Source organism: Stegostoma tigrinum, chromosome 1, assembly GCF_030684315.1.
Source record: "Stegostoma tigrinum isolate sSteTig4 chromosome 1, sSteTig4.hap1, whole genome shotgun sequence".
NCBI lineage: Eukaryota > Metazoa > Chordata > Chondrichthyes > Orectolobiformes > Stegostomatidae > Stegostoma > Stegostoma tigrinum.
The window spans coordinates 73,618,504-73,643,487 of record NC_081354.1 but is presented as its reverse complement, the minus strand read 5'-3'; the positions used below and the strand labels follow the sequence as shown (position 1 = coordinate 73,643,487).

Sequence of the window (24,984 nt, the reverse complement as noted above, 5' to 3'; positions counted from 1 at the left end):
AATTCAGTGAGTGCCACGTGCTCTTAACAAGTAAACAGTGACTTGGTGACGGGATACCGGCCTTCGTGGAGTTATTTTATAAGCCATATTCATTCAAACCAAAACCAAAAAAAAACTCAACAAGAATGTCCTTTTGATGGGAATCTGAAATTGGACAGCAAGTGAGCGAATAACTAAACAAATGTCTAATTTATAATATCTGTCAGGCTTGAAACACAGCTCACGTACACTTGTTAGAAATGACATACATTCAACATATGGAGGAGCCTGTTCTCTGCAAAGGAAAGGAATTTGTTAAGGCTCACCTTTAATGAAAAACACTGAAGCTTGGAAGCCTATAGCCTCCAAATACTTTGTCGCAGCAATGATTGACCAGTATTGACTTGCTAACCAGAGATAATGGGAACTGCAGATGCTGGAGATTCCAAGATAATAAAATGTGAGGCTGGATGAACACAGCAGGCCAAGCAGCATCTCAGGAGCACAAAAGCTGACGTTTCGGGCCTAGACCCTTCATCAGAGAGGGGGATGGGGGGAGGGAACTGGAATAAATAGGGAGAGAGGGGGAGGCGGACCGAAGATGGAGAGTAAAGAAGATAGGTGGAGAGGGTGTAGGTGGGGAGGTAGGGAGGGGATAGGTCAGTCCAGGGAAGACGGACAGGTCAAGGAGGTGGGATGAGGTTAGTAGGTAGCTGGGGGTGCGGCTTGGGGTGGGAGGAAGGGATGGGTGAGAGGAAGAACCGGTTCGGGAGGCAGAGACAGGTTGGACTGGTTTTGGGATGCAGTGGGTGGGGGGGAAGAGCTGGGCTGGTTGTGTGGTGCAGTGGGGGGAGGGGATGAACTGGGCTGGTTGAGGGATGCAGTGGGGGAAGGGGAGATTTTGAAACTGGTGAAGTCCACATTGATACCATATGGCTGCAGGGTTCCCAGGCGGAATATGAGTCCTACAGACTAAGGGGGTGGCCATGGGCACCCGCATGGGCCCCAGCTATGCCTGCCTCTTTGTAGGTTACGTGGAACAGTCCATCTTCCGCACCTACACAGGCCCCAAACCCCACCTCTTCCTCCGGTACATTGATGACTGTATCGGCGCCGCCTCTTGCTCCCCAGAGGAGCTCGAACAGTTCATCCACTTCACCAACACCTTCCACCCCAACCTTCAGTTCACCTGGGCCATCTCCAGCACATCCCTCACCTTCCTGGACCTCTCAGTCTCCATCTCAGGCAATCAGCTTGTAACTGATGTCCATTACAAGCCCACCGACTCCCACAGCTACCTAGAATACACCTCCTCCCACCCACCCTCCTGCAAAAATTCCATCCCCTATTCCCAATTCCTCCGCCTCCGCCGCATCTGCTCCCACGATAAGACATTCCACTCCCGCACATCCCAGATGTCCAAGTTCTTTAAGGACCGCAACTTCCCCCCCACGGTGATTGAGAACGCCCTTGACCGCGTCTCCCGCATTTCCCGCGACACATCCCTCACACCCCGCCCCCGCCACAACCGCCCCAAGAGGATCCCCCTCGTTCTCACACACCACCCTACCAACCTCCGGATACAACGCATTATCCTCCGACACTTCCGCCATTTACAATCCGACCCCACCACCCAAGACATTTTTCCATCCCCACCCCTGTCTGCTTTCCGGAGAGACCACTCTCTCCGTGACTCCCTTGTTCGCTCCACACTGCCCTCCAACCCCACCACACCCGGCACCTTCCCCTGCAACCGCAGGAAATGCTACACTTGTCCCCACACCTCCTCCCTCACCCCCATCCCAGGCCCCAAGATGACATTCCACATTAAGCAGAGGTTCACCTGCACATCTGCCAATGTGGTATACTGCATCCACTGTACCCGGTGCGGCTTTCTCTACATTGGGGAAACCAAGCGGAGGCTTGGGGACCGCTTTGCAGAACACCTCCGCTCAGTTCGCAACAAACAACTGCACCTCCCAGTCGCAAACCATTTCCACTCCCCCTCCCATTCTCTTGATGACATGTCCATCATGGGCCTCCTGCACTGCCACAATGATGCCACCCGAAGGTTGCAGGAACAGCAACTCATATTCCGCCTGGGAACCCTGCAGCCATATGGTATCAATGTGGACTTCACCAGTTTCAAAATCTCCCCTTCCCCCACTGCATCCCTCAACCAGCCCAGTTCATCCCCTCCCCCCACTGCACCACACAACCAGCCCAGCTCTTCCCCCCCACCCACTGCATCCCAAAACCAGTCCAACCTGTCTCTGCCTCCCGAACCGGTTCTTCCTCTCACCCATCCCTTCCTCCCACCCCAAGCCGCACCCCCAGCTACCTACTAACCTCATCCCACCTCCTTGACCTGTCCGTCTTCCCTGGACTGACCTATCCCCTCCCTACCTCCCCACCTACACCCTCTCCACCTATCTTCTTTACTCTCCATCTTCGGTCCGCCTCCCCCTCTCTCCCTATTTATTCCAGTTCCCTCCCCCCATCCCCCTCTCTGATGAAGGGTCTAGGCCCGAAACGTCAGCTTTTGTGCTCCTGAGATGCTGCTTGGCCTGCTGTGTTCATCCAGCCTCACATTTTATTATCTTGACTTGCTAACCAGCTACCTTTCCCTCTGAAGCTGATCATTTGAAATTTGGCGCTCTTGCATTTGTCCAGATAAGTGCAACACTTTGGAAATACATTCCCCTTTTAAGCAATATTCAAGTTCTGCACTATCATCAAGTCACAGTTCAAAAAGTTTTCTGTTAATTCAAGTGTAAAATAGAATTAGGTCCTCTATAAAACTTAAAGTTGTCCAGCGTTGACAGAGCACTCATCCTACAAATTAATAAAATTACATAGTTCAACTGCAACATCTCAGGATTTTCCACAGGATGACTTACCTTAATTAGTGGAGTCCGTCCAAAGAAGAAACCGAATAGGTATGCCATTATATCGTTGCAAATTACAATTGAGATTGGAACAATAAACCTAGAATAAAATATTTTTTAAAAAAGTTCAGTCACTGAACACAAAACAGCTGAAAATGTTCACGACATTTTTTGGCTCTTATTCACTTTCTAGTGAATACAGGGGTGTTTACCATATACGAGAAAGTTGAAAGTAAACACCAAGTATTTTACAACTGTCATATAGGACAGTGTAATCTAACTATGTAACTGGAATCTGGTGGTTGAAGTTTTACATTTAAAATTGATCAACAGATCAAAAATTTGCAGAAAAGTAGTAAATTGTATGAAGTTAACCTGTAAAAAGACAGAATGAATTCGGGATATTAAGTTAAAGTTAAAGTAAAAGAAACAGAAAGAAAAGTAAGTTGAAAATAGAAACCAAGATTTAAGAGAAAACTACACACTTCTTTGGGGAAACTAGGAGATGAGTAAGAGGGAGAATCACAATTCACTTACCAGATCATGCCTTCAAATAAATTTTGGATCACCAGATGAGATTGAGTAACAATAATTAGCAGCGTTACGTGAGTCCAACCAAACTGTAAACACAAACAAAATGGCTTACTTTCTAAAACATATCTTTGCAATTAAAACAGTGGATGTTGTCGAAATGAACTTTAGTAAGGCCTCTGACAAGGTTCCACACAGCAGGCTAGTCATGAAAGTTAGGTCGTAATGGGATACAGAAGAGAGCTAGCTAATTGGATTCAAAATTGACTCAAAAAGGTAGGAAACAGAGGGTGATGGTTGACAGTTGTTTGTCAGACTGGAGGCTTGTGATAAGGGTGTGTCACAAGAGTCACTGCTGGGACCTTTGTTATTTGCTATTTACATAAATGATCTGGATGTGAATGTACGAGGCATGATTCGTAAGTTTGCGAATGATACAAAATTAAGAGGTATTGTTGATAGCAAAGGAGGTTACCAATAATTACAGGGGGATCTTGATCAGATGGGGAAGTGGGCTGAGAATTATTGGCAAATGCAAAATCAATACAGGTTAAGTGTGAGGTGTTGCACTTTGGAAAGTCAAACGAAGGTAAGACGTATACAGTAAATGGTAAAGTCTTGGAGTGTTGTGGAACAGAGGGGCCTAGATGTACAAGTACATAGTTCATTGAAAGCAGTTTCACTGGTGGACAGGGTGGAGAAGGCAGCATTTTAGCACGCTGGCCTTCAATCGGTCGAGGCATTGAGTACAGGAGTTGGGATGTTACGTTATAGTCGTACAAGTAATTGGCGATGTCGCACTTGGAGTACTGTGTACAGTTTTGGTCACCCTGTTATAGGAAAGACAGTTAAACTGGAAAGCATGCAAACAAGATTTGCAAGAATGTTGCCAGCACTGGTAGACCTCTGTTATAGGGAGAGGTTGGCCAGGAGAGGATTTTATTCTTTGGAATTGTAGGCAATATGCAACATAGAATCACTCAAGATAAAACAAAAGGGTTGAGCAAATGAAGTCCTAAGAAGGGACTTGGAAAAGCCAAGGCTAGCTTCACTGAAACACAGAGACAGCAAAGGAGAATTTCAAACATCCAAAATGATGAAAGGTGAACTAATAAATTATCTCGAGAAAGCCAATGAATCAGTAAGGAGGAATATAAATTTGCATAAGTATTATCAATGTTCAACAGATTGCTACAATTCATGACCTACTTTATTCACCTCAAAAGAGATGGTCATTAAAGTATAACAAACTATCAGAAAACCCAGAAAATCAAAAACAGAAAGAAACAGAAATACATACTGAAAGGACAGGCAAGAATGTCTGTAAATGTGAATATAATAAATAATTCTGGTAATCATCCAAAACTGGCAGGCACAGTGGGTGCAAAAGCATCTTTCTGCTAAAATTTTCTGATTTTACTTCTTAAGCAAATTTACAATTCATTTCCCCTTCTGAACAGAAGCAAGCAATGAATGTGCAGCAGTTAATGCATGTATTTTAAAACATGAATATGGGTTTATATAAAAATGAAAATAAAAATAAGCTTGAAGATTACAAATTTCTCTTACAATGATCCATCTGAAACACAGATTATGTACAATGGTACAATAATTTTTGTTAAGAAATCTGAGTAAGTTAATTTGTCTATTTCACCTACAATATTTAAACATAATTGTTACGGTGCAGAAGGAAGCCAATCAATGCATCTGTACCAACTCTGAATACTTTTACTTAACACCAATTACCTATCTCTTCCCCAACTCTGAACATTATTTCTATCATGCAATGCTCTCTTGAATGCCTCAATTGTACTTGCCTCCACCACACTTTCAAGTAATGCATTCTAGACTCAAACGATCTGCTCAGGTTTTCTTTCCTCACTTTTCATTGACTTTTTTTGCAAATCAGCTGCCCTCTGATTCTCAATCCATTTCTGAGTGGGAACAGTTTCTCCTGAACCCATCTGTCCTGACTCCTCATAATTTTGAGCACTCCTACCAAGTATTTTCTAGCCTTGCCCACTGCAAAGAAAATAGTCCCAACATTTCCTTTTTTTAAAAAACATAACTGAATAGTGTCATCCGTGGAACCATTCCCAGAAATCTCTTTTGCACTCTCTTTGATGAGCTCAATCCTTCCTACAATGTGATGCCCAGAAATGCACTCAATACTCCAGCCAAAGTGTAACCAGTGTGTCTGTAAGCTCATCAGAACCTTCTTGTACTTGTACTCTCTGCCTAATTATGAATCCTAGAATGCTGCATGCTTTATTAACAGTTCTTGCTACCTCTCCTACCACCTTTAATAATTTAGGCATACATTCAAACAAGTCTGTTTGCTCCAGCACATACTTGAGTGTAGTACCCTTTGTCTCTCCAATTTTTTTGCACAAAGTGCATCATCTCACACATCTGTCCTTTGAGCTTCATCTACTGCCCACCTTCCCAGTCAAGCAACATTTCAACGTTCTTCTGAAGTTCTACGCCATCTTCAGCTTACAATTATTTCCACGTTGTGTCTTGCAAACTTTGATGTTATCCACTGCACACCAATATCGATATCAATACCACATATCAGGAAAAGGATCCCAGTATTGACTGTGGGAAACTTCACCACAAACTTTGTTCTATCTTGAAAAATATCCATTAACCACTACTGTTTCCTATCTCTGCTAATGTTGTATCCATGTTGCGATTATTACATTTTCCATGATCTATAATTTTTGTTACAAGTCTGTTGTTTAGCACTGTGCTGAATGCCTTTGGAGGCCCATGTATGCATAAACTGTCTTCCTCACATCAACCTCTCTACTACATCTTTAAAAAAAACTCCAGCAAGTTAGAAAATTTTCCCTGAAAAAAATCCATGTTGACTCTTCCAAATTAATCTACATTTTTCCAGGTGTCAATTAATTCTATCCGAAATAATTGTTTCTAGATGTTTTCATCGCTGAGGTTATACCAACTGATTTGTATTTTCTGGAATAATCTCTGCAACAAAGCAGTAATGTTTGCAATTCTTCAACTGTGTGGCATTATTTCTGAATCCACAGAGGATTGAAAGATAATTCCCAGTGTCTCCCACTACCTTCAATATCCTTAAATGCACGTCACCGAATCCTGATGCTTTATTAAATTAAAATACCAACATTATCCTTTTCAATTTTAAACACTTCCACTCCTCTATGATCGTGGCCCTGGCAGCATCCAGGTATGTAATGTCAGATAACAGTATTCATTCCAAACCTCAACCATCCCTCTTGCCTCTAAACATAAATCCCTTTTTTAGTCCTTCATTGGCACCTCTTACCAGACTTTTCTGACTGACATGTTTATAGAAAACTTTGGAATTTCCTTTGATCTTAGCTACCAGTCTATTCTGCCTTTTTCACTTGTCTTTTGAACCTTGTGTTCAGCTTGGTTCTCAAATATATTTATTTCCTGATACCTGTCAAATGGACACCACTTCTTTAACTCCTTAGTTATCCAGGAAGCTCTGGATTCATTTGTCCTACCTTTTCCTTTTGGAGGGATTTTATCTTGAGTGTGTCCCAACTCTCTCCTCTTTTAAAAGGTAAAAGGTAGTGAGTCGTTCAGCAGTTTTTCCCAATAACCTTTTGTTCTAGTACATCTACTCAGCTCTATTCTAGCCCCAATAAGATCACTCGCTACCAGTTATTATTCCTACTCTGAATGACTGATATAAATTTTCTACCACTATCCTAAGCCTCATGATTAATGATTGAATGATTCCCCCTAAATATTCCTCATTGTCACTTGATATACTTGGCCCACCTCATTCCCAAGATTCAGGTCTGGCCGTGCCACCTTTCTTGTTGGACAAGACATATTCTGTAGGAAATTCTCCTGAACACAAAATCGAGAAGCACTTATTTCTCATTACCCCAGTAATTAAAGTCACCTATTATTACTTATTGATGTTTATACCTCTCTAACTTCCTTACAATATTGTCCTTCTAACTAACTGGTGACCTGTATAATGCACCGAGTAACGTAATTGCACCCTTCATATTCCTTCGCTCTAACTAAATCAATCCTATCCTTGAATCCCATGAAACATCATCTTTCTCCAGTCAGTACTGTTTCCTGCTCTCAACCAGAACTGAGAAAGTTAATCAATTGTTTCCTTCAACTTCACCACTGGTCCATCTCTGACTTCTCTCCCCTTCGTTGACTTCATCATAGTATTATTGAATCCCTACAGAATGGAAACAGGCCCTTCGGCCCAACAAGTCCACACTGACTCTTGGAGCATTCCACCCAGACCCGTTCCCCCTAGAACCCACCTAACCTACACATCCCTGAACACTACAGGCAAATTTAGCATGGCTAAGCCAGCTAGCCTGCACATCTTTAGACTGTGGGAAGAAAACAGAGCACCCGGAGGAAACACACTCAGACATGGGGAGAATGTGCAAACTCCACACAGAAGTTGCCAGAGGGTGGAATTGAACCTGGGTCCCTGGCGCTGCAAGGCAGCAGTGCTAACCACTGAGCCACCGTGCTGCCCTTCGTTTTCTATTTCTGAAAATATGTCCATTAACGTCTACTAAAAGCCAGACATCCACAGCTACCTCAAATACATTTCCCCACACACTGCTTCCTGTAAGGTTTCCAGATCATTCTCCCAATTTTTGTCTGTCACATCTGTTCCAATTACACTTCCTTCCACTGGGGTGCCTCTAACGTGGTCTCCTTTTTCTTCAACCAAGGATTCCCCCAAACTGTGGCAGACAAGGCCAACAGTGTCTAAACTATCTCCCACACTTCTGTTATCACCCTTTTCCCTCCGTCACAGAGCAATATAGTTCCCCTTGTCCTCATATTCCACTCTGATGGTTTCTATATTCAGAGGATCATCCTCCACTAATTCTGCCTTGAACAGGACAACACAATCAAACAGTTCTTCCCTCCCCACTGTCCGCACTGTTTTCTTTACTACATCCTGGTCCATTCCTCCATCTCACATAATGCTTTCTCATTCCTTCATGGCTCCCTCCCATGCAATCACAGGAGATCTAACATTTGCCTATTCACCTCTTTCCTCCCCCTTACTGTTCAAGGCCAAGTGAAACAATGTTTTACTTATATTTCTTTCAATATAATCTACAGTACTCTTTCTTCACAATAATGGTTTCCTTTACATTGACAAGACCAAACACAAACACAAATTGGATACACTCAGAAAAACTCTCAACTGATGGAGCGTAAATGGATTTTCCCTAGGAAACAGAAAAGTAGTGGTGAACAGGAAAGTTTTGAAATATTTCTTTGGAATGAATTTTGTGGAGCTCATTGGAGTGATGGGAGGCGGGCCTGGTAAACTGTGCAGGTCACGCACTGACTCCCAATAAAAGGAAAACTGAACAGCATTAACAGCATTACAAGGATATGATCATCATCATCATGCATTCTGCACTATACAATCTGGCAATGTGAAGGCATGGGAACTTCAATCAGGAGGAAGAGGAGGAGGCATAACCCTCACTTGGGGACAGAGATGCAGAGATTCAACATTAAAAAAGGAGTTCAGAGCACCTGTCTGCTGCTGATACCAGAGCTGAAGGCACAGGAGACAACAGAAAATATCACCCTTCCAGGGCCCCGGTCATCAATGACGGGCAGCTGCTTACAAGCCTTACTGTCTGGCCATAGATGGCATGTCTATACAATAAAGGCCTCAGAAAACAAGTTGCAGAGCTGGATGAACACAGTAGGCCAGGCAGCAGAGGAGTAGGAAGGCTGACATTTCTTAAGGAGGGTCTAGGCTCCTCTAATACTGCTTGGCCTGCTGTGTTCATCCAGCTCTGCACCTTGTTATCTCAGATTCTCCAACATCTGCAGTTCCTGCGATCTCTGAAACAATAAAGGCCTTACACTGACAGTTAAAGTTATACTTGCACCTGAAATAGTGACCAAGTATGGTAGCTAAATCCATAGGTGACACAAAGATAGGCAGGAGACTATTTTGTGAAGAAGACACAAAGGAGCTTGCCGATAGATATAGATAGATTAAATGAATGGTATAAATTTGACAGATGAAGTACATTGTGGAAATGAGTAAAATCGCACACTTTGGCAGGAAGAATAAAAAAGCAAGGTATTATTTAAAGGACTGTAGAATTCCAAGCCCCACACAGGAATTTAAGTGTTCTTCAGCATAAGGTATAAAAAGTTAGGATCCAGCTGCAATGTTTAATCAATGTGGCTAATGAGATGTCGTGCTTCATTATGAAAGGAATTCGATGTAAAAGTAAGGATGTCATGCTTCAGTTATAAAGGACATGAGTAAGACCACATCTCAAAAACTGTTTTTGTCTCCGTAAATGTTAAAAATAATAAATACATTGCAGGTATGGTCAGAAGGTTTACTCTTAAAAATTTAGATTGATAACTGGAATGAGCAGGCTAACTTTTGACAGTAGGTTGTACAGGCTGGGCATGCTTCCAATAGAGTTTGGAAGAGTGCAATGTGATTTGATTGAAATGTACACAATTTGGAATGGTCCTGACAAGGGTACACATGGAAAGGAGCCTTCCCTGTGGCTGGTCAGAACTAAGCACAAGGTTTTAACTTTAAGGGTCACTCTTTTAATACATAGATGATAAGAATTTATTTTCTTCAGAGGGGTGAAATGCTTGGGAACGCTCTGCTTCACCTGAAGCAGAGTTAGAATACAGCATAGTACAGCACAGGGACAAGAACTTCAGCCCACCATGCTGCCATTCTAAACTAATACCATCTATCTGCAAAATGGTCTATATTCCTCTATTCCCTGCTTGTTCACGTGTTTCTGTAAATGGCTCAAACTTTCCTAACGTATCTGCTTGTACCACTTTGCTGGCTTCATGTTCCAGGCACCTACCACCCTCTGTGTAAAAGACTTGCCTCATATCTTTAAATTTGCCCCTTTCATGACACATTCATGAAAACAATCCACGTTTGTCCAAGCTCTCCTTATAACTAATACATTCCAATCCAGGAAACATCCTAGTAAATCTCTTTTGCACTTTTCCAAAGGTTCCACATTCTACGATGTGGCAACTAGAACTTCCCACAGTTCTCTAAATGTGGCCTAACTGAAGTTTTGTACAGTTGCCATACAAGTTGCCAACTTTTATACTCAAAGCCCCGAGTAATGGAGACAAGCTGCAATACACCGCCTTTACTACTTGTGTTGCCACTGTCAGGGAGCTATGGATTTGCATCCCAAGATCCCACTGTATATCAATGCCCCCAAGGGTCCTGCCATTTACTGTATACTTTCCTCTTGGATTTGAACTCTCAAAATACATTACCTCACTCTTGTCCAAAATAAACTCCATCTGCCATTTATCCATCCAACTTTTCAACTGATCTAGATCACACCGCATCCTTAATCTTTCTCACCATCAACAATTCCACCAATTTTTGTGCTAATCTGCAAATTTACTAATCAGAAGACCACATTTTCATTGTTATATAGAGGTCTCAGCACTGATCATTGTGGAATACCACATTCAATCAGAAATACAGCCCTCCACGACTGCCCTCTGGATACAAGATTGGCTTGGTCACAGAAGACAATTGACCAACTCACCGTGGATCACATATGGTTGAACATTCTAGATCAGCTTACCATGAGATTGTTGAATATTTTTAAGGCAAAGATAGACAAATTCCTGTTAAGCAAGGAAATTGAAGGCTGCTGGGGGCAAATCGGAATATGGAATTGAAATACATGTATATCAGCCATGATAATAAAATGTGAGGCTGGATGAACACAGCAGGCCAAGCAGCATCTCAGGAGCACAAAAGCTGACGTTTCGGGCCTGGACCCTTCATCAACAATTCCACCAATTTTTGTGCTAATCTGCAAATTTACTAATCAGAAGACCACATTTTCATTGTTATATAGAGGTCTTCATCAGATGAAGGGTCAAGGCCCGAAACGTCAGCTTTTGTGCCCCTGAGATGCTGCTTGGCCTCACATTTTATTATCTTGGAATTCTCCAGCATCTGCAGTTCCCATTATCTCTGATACTATATCAGCCATGGTCTTGTTGTATGGTGGAGCAGGCTTGAGAAGCCAGATGGCCGAGTTCTAGTCACATTTCATATGTTTGTGTGTAAATGTGAGTAGGCAGAGAATGAGAATATAATCAAAGTGGAAGCAGATGAATAGGTAGGTTATGCTACCCAAGCTCTTTATGTTTTAAGAGGGCGTGGGCATCACTGGCTGACCAGCCTTGCCTATCCACTAACTGCCCTTAAGACTGGTGGTGGTAAGTCCGGTTGAGTTGCTGGTCAATGGTCATCACCAGGAAGTTGATATTGGGAAATTCAGCAACAGTAAGCCCAATGAATACCAAGGGGCAATAGTTAAATGTCTCTTATTGGAGATGGTCATTGCCTGGCATGAGAACCACAAATGTTTCTTGCTATATTTCAGCCCAAGCCTGGATATAGTCCAGTCTTGCTGCATTTGAATACAGGCTGCTTCAGCATCTGAAGAGTCACAAATGTACAAAGTTCAGAATCAATAATTAGCAAATATCCCACTTCAGACCTTATGATAGAAGGAAGGTCATTGATTAAGGAAAAGAAGGAAAAAATGGATCTAGGTCACTACCATGGAGAACTCCTGCAGAGATGCCCTGAAGCTGAGATGACTGACCTCCAACAACCATAATGATCTTCATATGAGCCTAGTAGGACTCTGAAAAGCAGAGAGATTGCCCAGATTCCCATTTATTCCAATTTTGCTAGAGCTCTTTGATGCCACACTCAGTCAAATGCAGCCTTGATGCCAACAGCAGTCACTCTTGCCCCAGCTCTGGAATTCAGCACCCTTGGCAGAGTTTGAACCAAGTCTGTAACAAGATCAGCAGTTGAGTAGCCCTGACAGAACCCAGATTAGCCATCAGTTAGCAAGTTGTTAAGTAGATGTTAACAATTACTGACTGAATGACATATCTAGCAGACTGTTGGTAAAATGAAACTGTATCAAAGCAATCCTTACTTTAAAGTAAAAATTGGGGAACCACAAATTTGAGTGTATCAGCTGTGGATAACAGCCTCTGGCTAAAGCCCACAAGTAAACAGCATACCAGAAATTTTTATTAAGCTTATTCATGAAAAGAGACCACCACGGAATTAAGTTCTAACAAGAGTTACCACCTTCAAGAGAAGAAAATTGAACAGAGAATCTAGAAGAGAAACAAAATGTTCTCTCAAAAATTATGGTGCATCAACGTGATATATTATTAATATGCAAACACTGTTGCATATCTGATTCTTGCATTGATCTCCCATCGCATAAAATTCTAAATACAGCAATTATGAAATCAAACACATCCGAAACAAATTTGAAGGACACAGACATTGTGTCATGTATTATGGCTGAATTATTAAAATTTATTAAGAACTTTATAATTTACTGAAACAAATGGGATCTTAAAATATTTCTCACGCATGCATAAGTCGCATGAAGTAGGATGCAGCTACACCATGCAATCAAGTAGGGTTTTGGGGCGATGTGCTTTATTACAAATGGGAATTCAACAAAGCTCAAGGATATTATGCTTCGCTTCACTTCACTGCATAAACTGAGCCATAAATTGACTATAGATAATAAAATGTGAGGCTGGAATTGAAATCAAGATCAAATGTCCATTTGATGACTTCAATGATTTAAACGTTCGGATAGCAAGTTCAAACAAAATGATTTATCAACTCAATACCAGACACGCAAGGAGACTGAATTCCACTCACCAACTTGAATGAATCAAAGTTGTATTTAACTCATTTATTACTGTACAGGTCAAGTCACCACTTTCTGACATGTTGACAGTGAGCAGGGAAAGAGTTTAAGTGAGCGGAATCACAGTTTTAACTTGTATGCTTTCCTTGCGGTTGTGGAATTTAATTAAAAATCATAAGTATGCTTTTGTATGACGAAGATACAAAAAATACATTTCTCTTGAACAAATTTCTCACGCCTGATTTTAAATTTTATAAATTTCCAGCTAATCGGGTCTAAAATGGCACAAATAACTGCTGCATATATAACACAAGCAAAAGGGTATGTCTTCTTCAACCTCGTAAAATGATCCTAACAAGCACTACACTGAGGTAAACCTTTTTATTTTTCATATGATTCTCATGATCTCTGAAAAAAGTGCTAATTTTAGAATTAACGTGCCAAATTACCAGTACATTTGTGTTATGAATCTGTACTTGTCCAGAACTGGGATCGCACTGTTCCATTTATCTTACTTCGGAATTTTAGTATTGAGGCAAACAAACGTTTCTGCGCTAATCTGAAACCAAGAGATCAGACTTATTATGCACCACATGGCCCCAGTTAGATCATCTGAATCTAGTTGGTCATTTGCTACAGAAAACATTTCTAAAACTTGCAACACCATGAAGAATTTTCTTGTTCTGACAACTATGAAGAAAACATTGCATACACACCATATAAAACTGCAGTCGGTAATGTTTCTTCACTAAACTCAGTACAAACATGCAGAAGCCTGTAAAGTGACAGCAAGAAATATATTAGCCTTCATAATATTCAACAGAAGTATACATAAAAATTACAGTGAGCCATTCTAATAAACCATCTCACGGAAATCACAGGTAGAGGCAAATTTCACAATTTCTTAATTATTGTTAGTCATTCAAACCAATACTCAACTGTAGTTAAAAGAAGTTCACTGCCTAAAAGGCCATCATTTTAAAAGTTTTTTAAACAATTGATATTTTACTAATGCCTTTTACTTTATAGAGCATAAAAGAGTAAATGTTTACTGATCTCCTCAATGTCCGGGGGGGGGGGGGGGGGGGGGGGGGGGGGGCAGACAGAGGAGGAGGAGAAGGCTAATTGTGAAATGCTCGTAAACCACAATGGAAGGTCATTCATCTCACCTTCCTGAAAATTCTAGGATGAAATTCTATTTCTTAATCATTTACAGCAACAAATTCCATCAAACTGTTCATTCAATGTCACCAATGTAGACAAAAACTGCATAAATATTAAAGTTGACAAATCAGTTTAAACATCAATTTTCTGTGGAACGGAATTCAAAAGCAGAAATTCTTGTGCAACTCTCCAAACATTAAAGTTGCAATCTTAAATAAAAACTGAAAGAACTGCAGATGCTGTAAATCAGGAACAAAAACAAAGTTGCTGGAAAAGCTCAGCAGGTCTGGCAGCACCTGGTGAAGAGAAAAAAACAAAGTTAACGTTTCAAGTCCGGTGACCCTTCCTCAGTTGTTTTTCCAGCAGCTTTGTTTTTGTTCCAAAGTTGCAATCTTGCCTTGTGCCTCAACATGCAGATGTTCAATAGGGATTTGGTTTCTCTATAGGGAAGGAAGAAAGGAAAGAGGAAAAGAAACAAACAATAAAACAAGGCATCATCACCCAAGGTATTTCAATTCGTTATTGTGCAGACAGAGGGCAACTGCAGAATAATTTGTTTTTCAGTAACTGGTTAGAGGCAACAGCTTATTGCAAATGGTGGCAAGAAGTGGTTAATTACATTCCAATGGCAGGTCAGATCAAGCAGAGGTTGGGGCTGAGTGGTCAAGAAAATGAGACGGAGTTGTCCTGGGAGTCCCTAACATTGACTCTGAACACCGGTGTCTTATGGCATCAAATCAAACGTGAACAAGGAAAGCTCCTGCTGAGGTCTGTGGCAAGATGAGGCAAACAACAGGAAAATGACATCACCTTCACAAATCTGCCTGCTGCAGATGGACCTGTCCACGACAGTACCATTAAGTGCTGTCACTGCACAGTCGTGGAGATGAAGTCTAACCCTCAAACTGAAAATACCATCTGTCGTGTTGTGTGGCACTAACATCAGGCTAAATAGGATAGACTTTGAACAGATCTAGCAAATCAAGAGGCGTCACAGGCCATCAGCAGCAGCAAACCTGAACTCTAACACAACTGCAACCTCATGGTCCAACATATATCCTACTCTAACATCACCATCAAGCCAGGGAACGAATGCTGATTCAAAGAAGCAGGAAGGTGTGTCAGCAGCAGGCATACCTAAATAAAAATTAGGTACCAACCTCGTAAAACCACAAAACAGCACTGTTTGCATGTCAGACAACATATAACAAGTGACAGATTAGGCTAAGAAATTCCACATCAATGGTTCAAATCAAAGTCTGCAGCCCAGCCACATCCAGTCATGAACTCAAAGAAGGTTCCATAAGTATCCCCATCCTCAGTAATAGGAGAGTCCAGCACCAAAGTGCACAAGATAAGGTTGATGCAATTACAACAATCTTGAGCCGAAATGTCAAGTTGTTAATGCCAGTCTTCAACCAATTTATTTCACTTCATATGATAACAAGAAACAGCTGAAGACACCAGGTCCTGCAAAAGGCTATGGGCCCTGACAACATTCTGGCAATAGGACTAAAGATGCGTGCTCCAGAAGTCATCGGACTCTTAGCAAAGTTTTTTTCCAGTACAGCTCCATCACTGATTTTTAAACAACACTGGGCAAAATTGCCCATCAACAATCTGTACACAAGTAGTAGGACAAATTCTAGCTGGTCAATTATTGCCCCATCAGTTGAATCTCAAATATCAGTAAAGTGATGAAAGGTATCATTGTTATCAAACGGCACTTTCCTAACTCAATGTTCAATTTGGGTTCCACCAAAACCACTCAGCTTCTGACCTCATTGCAGCCTTGGTTCAAACATCTATGCGACGTTAATTTCACAGGCAAGGGAAGAGTGACCGCTCTTAACATCAAGGCTGCATTTGACCGAGTGTTTTGTCAAGGATCCCCAGCAAAACTGGAGTCACTGGGGATCAGAGGGAAAACTCTCTGCTGGTTGAGTCATATCTGGCTCTGGGAGATCTTACAGAAGTTCTTCAGGATAATACTCCATGCCCAATCAGCATCAGTTGTTTCATCAATGACCTTTCCTCCATAAGGTCAGAAGTCGGCACATTTGCTGATGAATGCATTATTTACAAATGAATCAGATAACAAAGCACAGTTGTTTCATCAATGACCTTTCCTCCATAAAGGTCAGAAGTGGGCACATTTGCTGATGAATGCATTATTTACAAATGAATCAGATAACAAAGCAGACCAAATTCAAATGCAGCAAGACCTAGACAACATCCACGTATAGGATGACAAGTGGTAAAGCAATATCTGCACCATGTAACTGCTAGGCAATGATCACAGCAAAGGGATGGAGTCTAATCATTGCCCTTTGCATTTAATAGCATCACCATTGCAGAGTACCATTGACCAGAAACTGAACCAGAGTAGATAAATAAACATCATGGTATGAAGGACAAGTCAGAAGTTAGGAATCCTGCAGTGAGTAACTTACTCCTGTTTCCCAAAAGTTTGTTCACCATCCACAAGCACAAGTCAGAGATGTAATGGAAAAGTTTCCTGAACAGCATTCGTCCAACAACACTCAAAGAGCTCTACATAATCTGGTCAAAGCTGTCAATTTAAGCAACACCACATCTGCAAACATTTGCTTACTCCACCAATGATGCTTAGTGAATTTTTGCGGTTCTCTGAAGGGTCAAGAAGGGTCCAAGGCCCCAAAAAAGGTCCCGACCTGAAACGTCAACTGTTCTGCTCCTTTGATGCTGCCTGGCCTGCTGTGTTCCTTCAGTTCCACACTGTGTGTCATCATGGACACCAGCATCGGCAGTTCTTACTCTCTCTATTCCTTCAGTGTTCTTGGGTCAAAATCCTGAAACTCCCTCTCCAAAGCATTGTGAGTCTACTCAGATCAAACAGGTTACAAGGCAATAACACACCACCATATTCTCAAGGGCAACTAAGGATGGGTACAAGTGCTACCCCAGCCAGCAACACCTCAAACCATGACTGAATAAAACATAAAAAGTTTTAAGATGGAGTTAACTCAAATCTGAAAATGATGACACCTCTGTACTGAACTTCAAAAACGTCTTTTCAATCATAAATGTTTGTTTTCACAAGCTTTGTAAAAGTGAAAAAAAAAATCAGATTTGGATTAGTTTTTAAAACTTAATGATCAAATTACTAAGATACAACGCATTTTAATCAATTAAATTTATTAACTTGATATTTCACTGCACATGCACACACCTTAGGGGCACAGAGGTAAGATGAACTTCAAATTGCATTGATTGCTTTTGATCAAGGTTAAATAAATGGTGAGCTGTTATTTCAGAAAAATAGCAACAAAAATTTGATGCATTTGTTCATGTAAAATGTTTATCAGAAACTCCTCATTCCAGAGTAGAGGATGACAGTTTCCTCTGAAAAAAAAATATACTTATTAACAGCCAAATGGATGTTTCAGGGTCTCTGCTTAAAAAAAAAGTGCATTTTGCAAAAAGCTCAAGTTAGCTGCTGAACTATGAAAAATTGCAGAGGTGTTCTGTTCAAAGAAAAAAATCTACGCTATTCTTTAAATCACAAGAAACAAGTTCAGACTCATTACCGTGTACACAGTAAAGATTTTTAGTAATTCAAATACAACAATGGAAATATACTAAAAACTTTACTCACCTGCTAGGTACATAGCAAACGAGATGAAGCGATGATAGCGGACCAGGAACTGAAGTGGCACTTCCCTTCGCACCAGACCACCAAAATAATCAGCGACTGTTTCTCCGTAAAAGAAATAATTTACACAGAGAAGAATGTACCTGCCCAAAAAAAATGGATTCACATCAAAATTTTCCATTAATACTTGATACTTGGGTTATTAAGTTGAACAATATTTTCAACTTGAATTTTTTTTTAAAAACTCATTCATCTAACACAGCTGCCCAAAACTCAGATTGGGTTCCACCAAGGCCACTTGGCTCCAAAGCTCATTACAAACTTGGCCCAAATATGGGCTGAAGAGCTGAATTACAGCCATGACATGAAAAAGAGAGAGTATGACTGCTCTTAACATCAAAGCCTCGTTTGATCAAACATGTCACTAAGAAATCCTAGCAAAGAATCAGCATAAAACACTCAGCTGAAGCATACCTAACAAGAAAGACAGTTGTGATTAACAGCAGTCAGTCATCTCAGCCCCAGGACATGTGACTTTCTCTAGGTAGTGTCCTAGACCCAAGCATCATCTTCAGCCATTTTGTTAATAACCTTTCCTCCATTAGGAGGTCAGAAAAAGGGATAATCACTGACAATCGCACAATATTCAGCATTATTTGTGATACCCAAGGCACTGAAGCAGTTCACAAATATATAAGCATCAAGTTTAAGATGATAATGAAATGTGAGGCTGGATGAACACAGCAGGCCCAGCAGCATCTCAGGAGCACAAAAGCTGACGTTTCGGGCCTAGACCCTTCATCAGAGAGGGGGATGGGGTGAGGGTTCTGGAATAAATAGGGAGAGAGGGGGAGAGGGGGAGGCGGACCGAAGATGGAGAGAAAAGAAGATAGGTGGAGAGGAGAGTATAGGTGGGGAGGTAGGGAGGGGATAGGTCAGTCCAGAGAAGACGGACAGGTCAAGGAGGTGGGATGAGGTTAGTAGGTAGGAGATGGAGGTGCGGCTTGGGGTGGGAGGAAGGGATGGGTGAGAGGAAGAACAGGTTAGGGAGGCAGAGACAGGTTGGACTGGTTTTGGGATGCAGTGGGTGGACGGGAAGAGATGGGCTGGTTGTGTGGTGCAGTGGGGGGAGGGGACGAACTGGGCTGGTTTTGGGATGCACTGGGGGAAGGGGAGATTTTGAAGCTGGTGAAGTCCACATTGATACCATTGGGCTGCAGGGCTCCCAAGCGGAATATGAGTTGCTGTTCCTGCAACCTTCGGGTGGCATCATTGTGGCACTGCAGGAGGCGCATGATGGACGTGTCATCTAAAGAATGGGAGTGGGAGTGGAAATGGTTTGCGACTGGGAGGTGCAGTTGTTTATTGCGAACCGAGCGGAGGTGTTCTGCAAAGCGGTCCCCAAGCCTCCGCTTGGTTTCCCCAATGTAGAGGAAGCCACACCGGGTGCAGTGGATGCAGTATACCACATTGGCAGATGTGCAGGTGAACCTCTACTTAATGTGGAAAGTCATCTTGGGGCCTGGGATGGGGGTGCGGGAGGTGGTGTGGGGGCAAGGGTAGCATTTCCTGTGGTTGCAGGGGAAGTTGCCGGGTGTGGTGGGGTTGGAGGGCAGTGTGGAGCGAACAAGGGAGTCACGGAGAGAGTAGTCTCTCCGGAAAGCAGACAGGGGTGGGGATGGAAAAATTCTTGGGTGGTGGGATCGGATTGTAGATGGCGGAAGTGTCGGAGGATGATGCGTTTTATCCGGAGGTTGGTGGGGTGGTGTGTGAGAACGAGGGGGATCCTCATTGGGCGGTGCACTCCCGCACATCCCAGATGTCCAAGTTCTTCAAGGACCGCAACTTTCCCCCCCACAGTGGTCGAGAACGCCCTTAACCGCATCTCCCGCATTTCCCGCAACACATCCCTCACACCCCGCCCCCGCCACAACCGCCCAAAGACGATCCCCCTCATTCTCACACACCACCCCACCAACCTCCGGATACAACGCATCATGCTCCGACACTTCTGCCATCTACAATCCGACCCGACCACCCAAGACATTTTTCCATCCCCACCCCTGTCTGCTTTCCGGAGAGACCACTCTCTCCGTGACTCCCTTGTTCGCTCCACACTGCCCTCCAACCCCACCACACCCGGCACCTTCCCCTGCAACCACAGGAAATGCTACACTTGCTCCCACACCTCCTCCCTCACCCCCATCCCAGGCCCCAAGATGACTTTCCACATTAAGCAGAGGTTCACCTGCACATCTGCCAATGTGGTATACTGCATCCACTGTACCCGGTGTGGCTTCCTCTACATTGGGGAAACCAAGCGGAGGCTTGGGGACCGCTTTGCAGAACACCTCCGCTCGGTTCGCAATAAACAACTGCACCTCCCAGTCGCAAGCCATTTCCACTCCCCCTCCCATTCTTTAGATGACACGTCCATCATGGGCCTCCTGCAGTGCCACAATGATGCCACCCGAAGGTTGCAGGAACAGCAACTTATATTCCGCTTGGGAGCCCTGCAGCCCAATGGTATCAATGTGGACTTCACCAGCTTCAAAATCTCCCCTTCCCCCAGTGCATCCCAAAACCAGCCCAGTTCGTCCCCTCCACCCACTGCACCACACAACCAGCACAGCTCTTCCCCTCCACCCACTGCATCCCAAAACCAGTCCAACTTGTCTCTGCCTCCCTAACCTGTTCTTCCTCTCACCCATCCCTTCCTCCCACCCCAAGCCACACCTCCATCTCCTACCTACTAACCTCATCCCACCTCCTTGACCTGTCCGTCTTCCCTGGACTGACCTATCCCCTCCCTACCTCCCCACCTATACTCTCCTCTCCACCTATCTTTTCTCTCCATCTTCGGTCCACCTCCCCCTCTCTCCCTATTTATTTCAGAACCCTCACCCCATCCCCCTCTCTGATGAAGGGTCTAGGCCCAAAACGTCAGCTTTTGTGCTCCTGAGATGCTGCTGGGCCTGCTGTGTTCATCCAGCCTCACATTTCATTATCTTGGATTCTCCAGCATCTGCAGTTCCCATTATCACTGAAACAAGTTTGAGATGATATCCAGGCTAAGTCTAACAAATAGCAAATAACACTGCTGCTACTTAAGTGGCAAACGACGACCATCACCAGAGTATCCAACCATTGTTCCTTAACATTCAATCGCACTTACATCACTAAAGACCCCATATCAACATCCTAGAAATTACCAATGGACGCAAGCTAAAGAGGACCAGGACCAACAGCAGGTTAGTGTCTAGCAATTCTAGGCAAGTAAATCAATTCCCACACCCCTATCATCCATTTACTGAGAAGGCACAAGTCAGCAGTGTGATGGGACACTCTCCGCTTGCCTTGTTAGACGTAGCTCCAACAACACACTAATTTGAACAGCATCAAGGTCAAAGCTGCCCACTTGACCAGTACCACTTCAAAACCATCATCATTCATTCCCTTAGCCACTGACACACAATGGCAGTAAGGTATACCATTTCAAACTTGATGCTTATATATTTGTGACCTAGAAGAGCAAAGGAAGGAGATGCATGGGAACATCATCTGCAAGCATCCTTCTAAGCCACACACAATCCTAACTTGGAACTAAATCACTTTGTTCACAATAACCAGGTCAAATCCCTGGAACTCCCTTCCTAAAAAGTATTGTGGCTATCACAACAATCCCTGAGGAGCTGCAGGTCAAGGCGGCAATTCACCATCACCTTTCTAGGCAATTACAGATGGGTAAGGAATGCTGGCTTCAATTCCCTGAACAAAAATTCATTATTCCCTGGAGGACACAAGTTTTTATATAGAGTCAGAGTTGTACAGCACAGAAAGAGACCCTTTGGTCCAATTTGTCCATGCCAACCAGTTATCCTAAATTAATCTCATCCCATTTGCCAGCAATTGGCCTGTATCCCTCTAAATCCTTCCTATTCATGTACCCATACAGGTTTGTTTTTAATATTGTAATTGTACCAGCCTCCACCACCTCCTCTGCATATGGTGAATTCTAAAGTTCACATATACAGGAGGTTGGTCCTCCGGTATTTCCCATCACTTTGCAGGACATCACCGGTCCTGTTCAGACAGGCCTTAAAATGTTTACTCTGTGCATCACTTAATTTCTAACTGCCATCTTTATTTTTGCCAGTTTCTTATCCAGTTCTAAAATAGCCATTAAAAAAACTCTGCACTAAGTACAAACATCATAAATTAAGATAGAACATCTGTGCCTTCCAATTCATGATAGTCATTTTCCTTTCAACTTTCCTGACATTCCTTGCGCTTTGCAAACATTGACCTATGGAGAGTGTACAGAAGAAGTTTAAAGCTATTCCATGCAGAGACTTAGCAATACAGCTGCTGTGACTCTTGCTTACTTTAAAAAATAACTTTCCCATGCTTGTTCTGTCTATAGCTCACCCTTTTTTAAGTTGTGTGCGCTTTCTTTTTGCACTTAGCTAAAGTTAAGCTTCTCTACTTTACAATTTGTATTTTTCACATATTTGGTTTGAGTGTGTTTGCACGTTTTGCTGCTTGAGAGCTATAGAAGCAAGGACATATTTTTCACTTTTTTGTTTTTTTTTAGCTGGGTGGGTTTCAGCTCAGCAAAACTGACACATTACTAGTTACACACAAGAAAGTCTCAATCTTTATAAATTGCATTTGAAGAAACAAGTACACAATGAATTTGCAATTACATCCTAATTAAATTCAAAACTGTGTTCCCATCAAACAAGCAGTGGGAGGAACAGGAAACCAGTCCACCCTTTCCTCATTTGGTCACACTACCACCACAGTATGGACCAATTGGCCGAATAAGTTATTTCAGATTTCATGTACTTTTAGTTGATAAAATCTGTAATACTGAAGATGCAATGCAATTAGTCAAAGCAGGGTGCCAATTTAATAGTGAGGATACAGGCTGTAAAGCACTCAGTTCATTCAGATGGCAATATGACTAGCGTGTCTAGATGACTAGAAAAACTTCAGCAATGTGGGTTTGAGTCATCATCTGACTGAGATAGACATGAAACCTGTCTCCTTATCCTTCTTGAGAACGGGAAGTAATGGTAACGACCACTTAAAAATTGCCAGGAAAACAACATAGGACAAAGAATCAGATAATGAGCCAGTAAACTGTCTAGGCAAAGCACACATTTTACACTATATCTCTTCTGCTGCTAACAACTTTACCCCCATTCAAAAATATCCTCTAACTTTCTCAATCTTAATTAAACATCATTCGTTGTTCAATAAAACTGTGAAACTATGTTTGAAAGCAATTGTAAATACAATAAGTTAAACAATTGGCATGGAAATGTAGAATGGCGTACAAATATACAGAGTTAAATATAGTTACCAAGTTAAGGGAATACAAGATAATGAAATGTGAGGCTGGATGAACACAGCAGGCCCAGCAGCATCTCAGGAGCACAAAAGCTGACGTTTCAGGCCTAGACCCTTCATCAGAGAGGTCTGGGCCCGAAACATCAGCTTTTGTGCTCCTGAGATGCTGCTGGGCCTGCTGTGTTCATCCAGTCTCACATTTCATTATCTTGGATTCTCCAGCATCTGCAGTTCCCATTATCACCAGGTTAAGGGAGCAAGGTTCTGAAAATGCCTAGCTTCAAAAACTCCAGGACAGAAAAAGTTACTCAGATGGTCTATTTCAGATTTAGGTGTGTGAGAATGGAATTCTGCTAAGAGAGGCTATGTGAAAGACCTGACTCAGTGATTGAGGAACCAGCACAACTCTATATTTAAAAACAGTTATCTTGCCATCACCCTAAAATACTCCCCTACCACTGTACCCATGCCATCTCATGGTCCTCCAAAAAAAAAATCAGTTTCCTCATAACCTCCATGCTCATCTATGCCCCTCTAGGCATTAATAATCTCCCTGCCAAACTATGCGTTCATTCTTACCAGGAGTCTCCCTTCCTCCACCCACTCTTAACATAACCCTTACAGTCGCTATTGAGCATGTCAACCCATGCCTTCACCACCATGCTTTTCCTTTAATGTCTTCCATGCCAACTTATCCAGTATCCACTACAGCCAGGCCTATCACAATGAGATAGACATAAGGACTTTATTCTATCCTATTTATGACTTCATTACATTAACATGATAAATTTATCATAATGTAATTAATTATATTTTACATAATTATATTTAATCTCTAAAACATAAGCCTTATTAAAAACAGTTATATTCATCATCTACACTAAATAATCATTTGAAGCTTTCAACCACACTTGAACTGAAAGGTATCCCTGTGATAATTATAGGTTACAAGTTCAGTTGTCCAGTATATGTCCTAGAATGGTAATCCTCAGGCTTACTTTGTATTGTCTTGGTTTAGAAAGAACAAATAATAAATGCCAGGAGATTTAACTGTCTTGACAACTAGACAGTTTCCTCAGTAAATTCAAGCTATTTTTAAAAATACAAGCATGTGTACTTTTAACCCCAAAAAGTGCCCCTGGGCACCTCCCAAAATCTCCAAATAATTCACAGCTTTAGACCTGCTCTTGAAATATCAAGGTGTATTTTGGACATCCTACTAGTGAAAAATCGGATCTGTTGTTTGAAGGCAGCTGCATGTTAACATATACCGTTGCATGCCTATGGTTCACAGAAGCAAACTCCGGCAAAGAGGATGGCTGCTGCATTTGTGGTACAGCTTCCAGAATCGTGGCTCAGGAAACTCTGACTAGATTAGAGACCCGCTCCCTCCACCACACAACCACCGCCGCCACCACCACCACACCCTGCCCCATCCCGGACCTCTGTCTTCACGGAAATTCAAAGTGATAAACTCAAATATGGGTCTTTGTCGTGGTAATATCACTGGACTAGTAATCACAGAGACTCAGGTGAATCATTGATAGACATGGGTTCACATTCCACCACACTATCTGGTGAAATTTGAATTCAATTAATAATTCTGGAATTTAAAGTGACTATGAACTAACATTGACAGCTGCAAAAATCTCCCTGCTTCATTGCTGTC

The 24,984-nt window shown here is 42.4% G+C and overlaps 1 protein-coding gene across 3 annotated transcripts in view; it reads right to left on the bottom strand.

The window, feature by feature from the left end:
• Positions 1–24,984, bottom strand: part of cds1 (CDP-diacylglycerol synthase (phosphatidate cytidylyltransferase) 1) — a 102,649-nt gene that overhangs the window by 16,129 nt on the left and 61,536 nt on the right. For all 3 annotated transcript variants that reach the window (XM_048535250.2, XM_048535256.2, XM_048535265.2), the window contains 4 exons: positions 17,964–18,103; positions 13,879–13,937; positions 3,405–3,487; positions 2,880–2,967 (listed from right to left, as the gene is read on the bottom strand). In XM_048535250.2, coding sequence (XP_048391207.1) covers positions 2,880–2,967; positions 3,405–3,487; positions 13,879–13,937; positions 17,964–18,103 — 370 coding nt within the window. The remainder of the gene's footprint in view (positions 1–2,879; positions 2,968–3,404; positions 3,488–13,878; positions 13,938–17,963; positions 18,104–24,984) is intronic.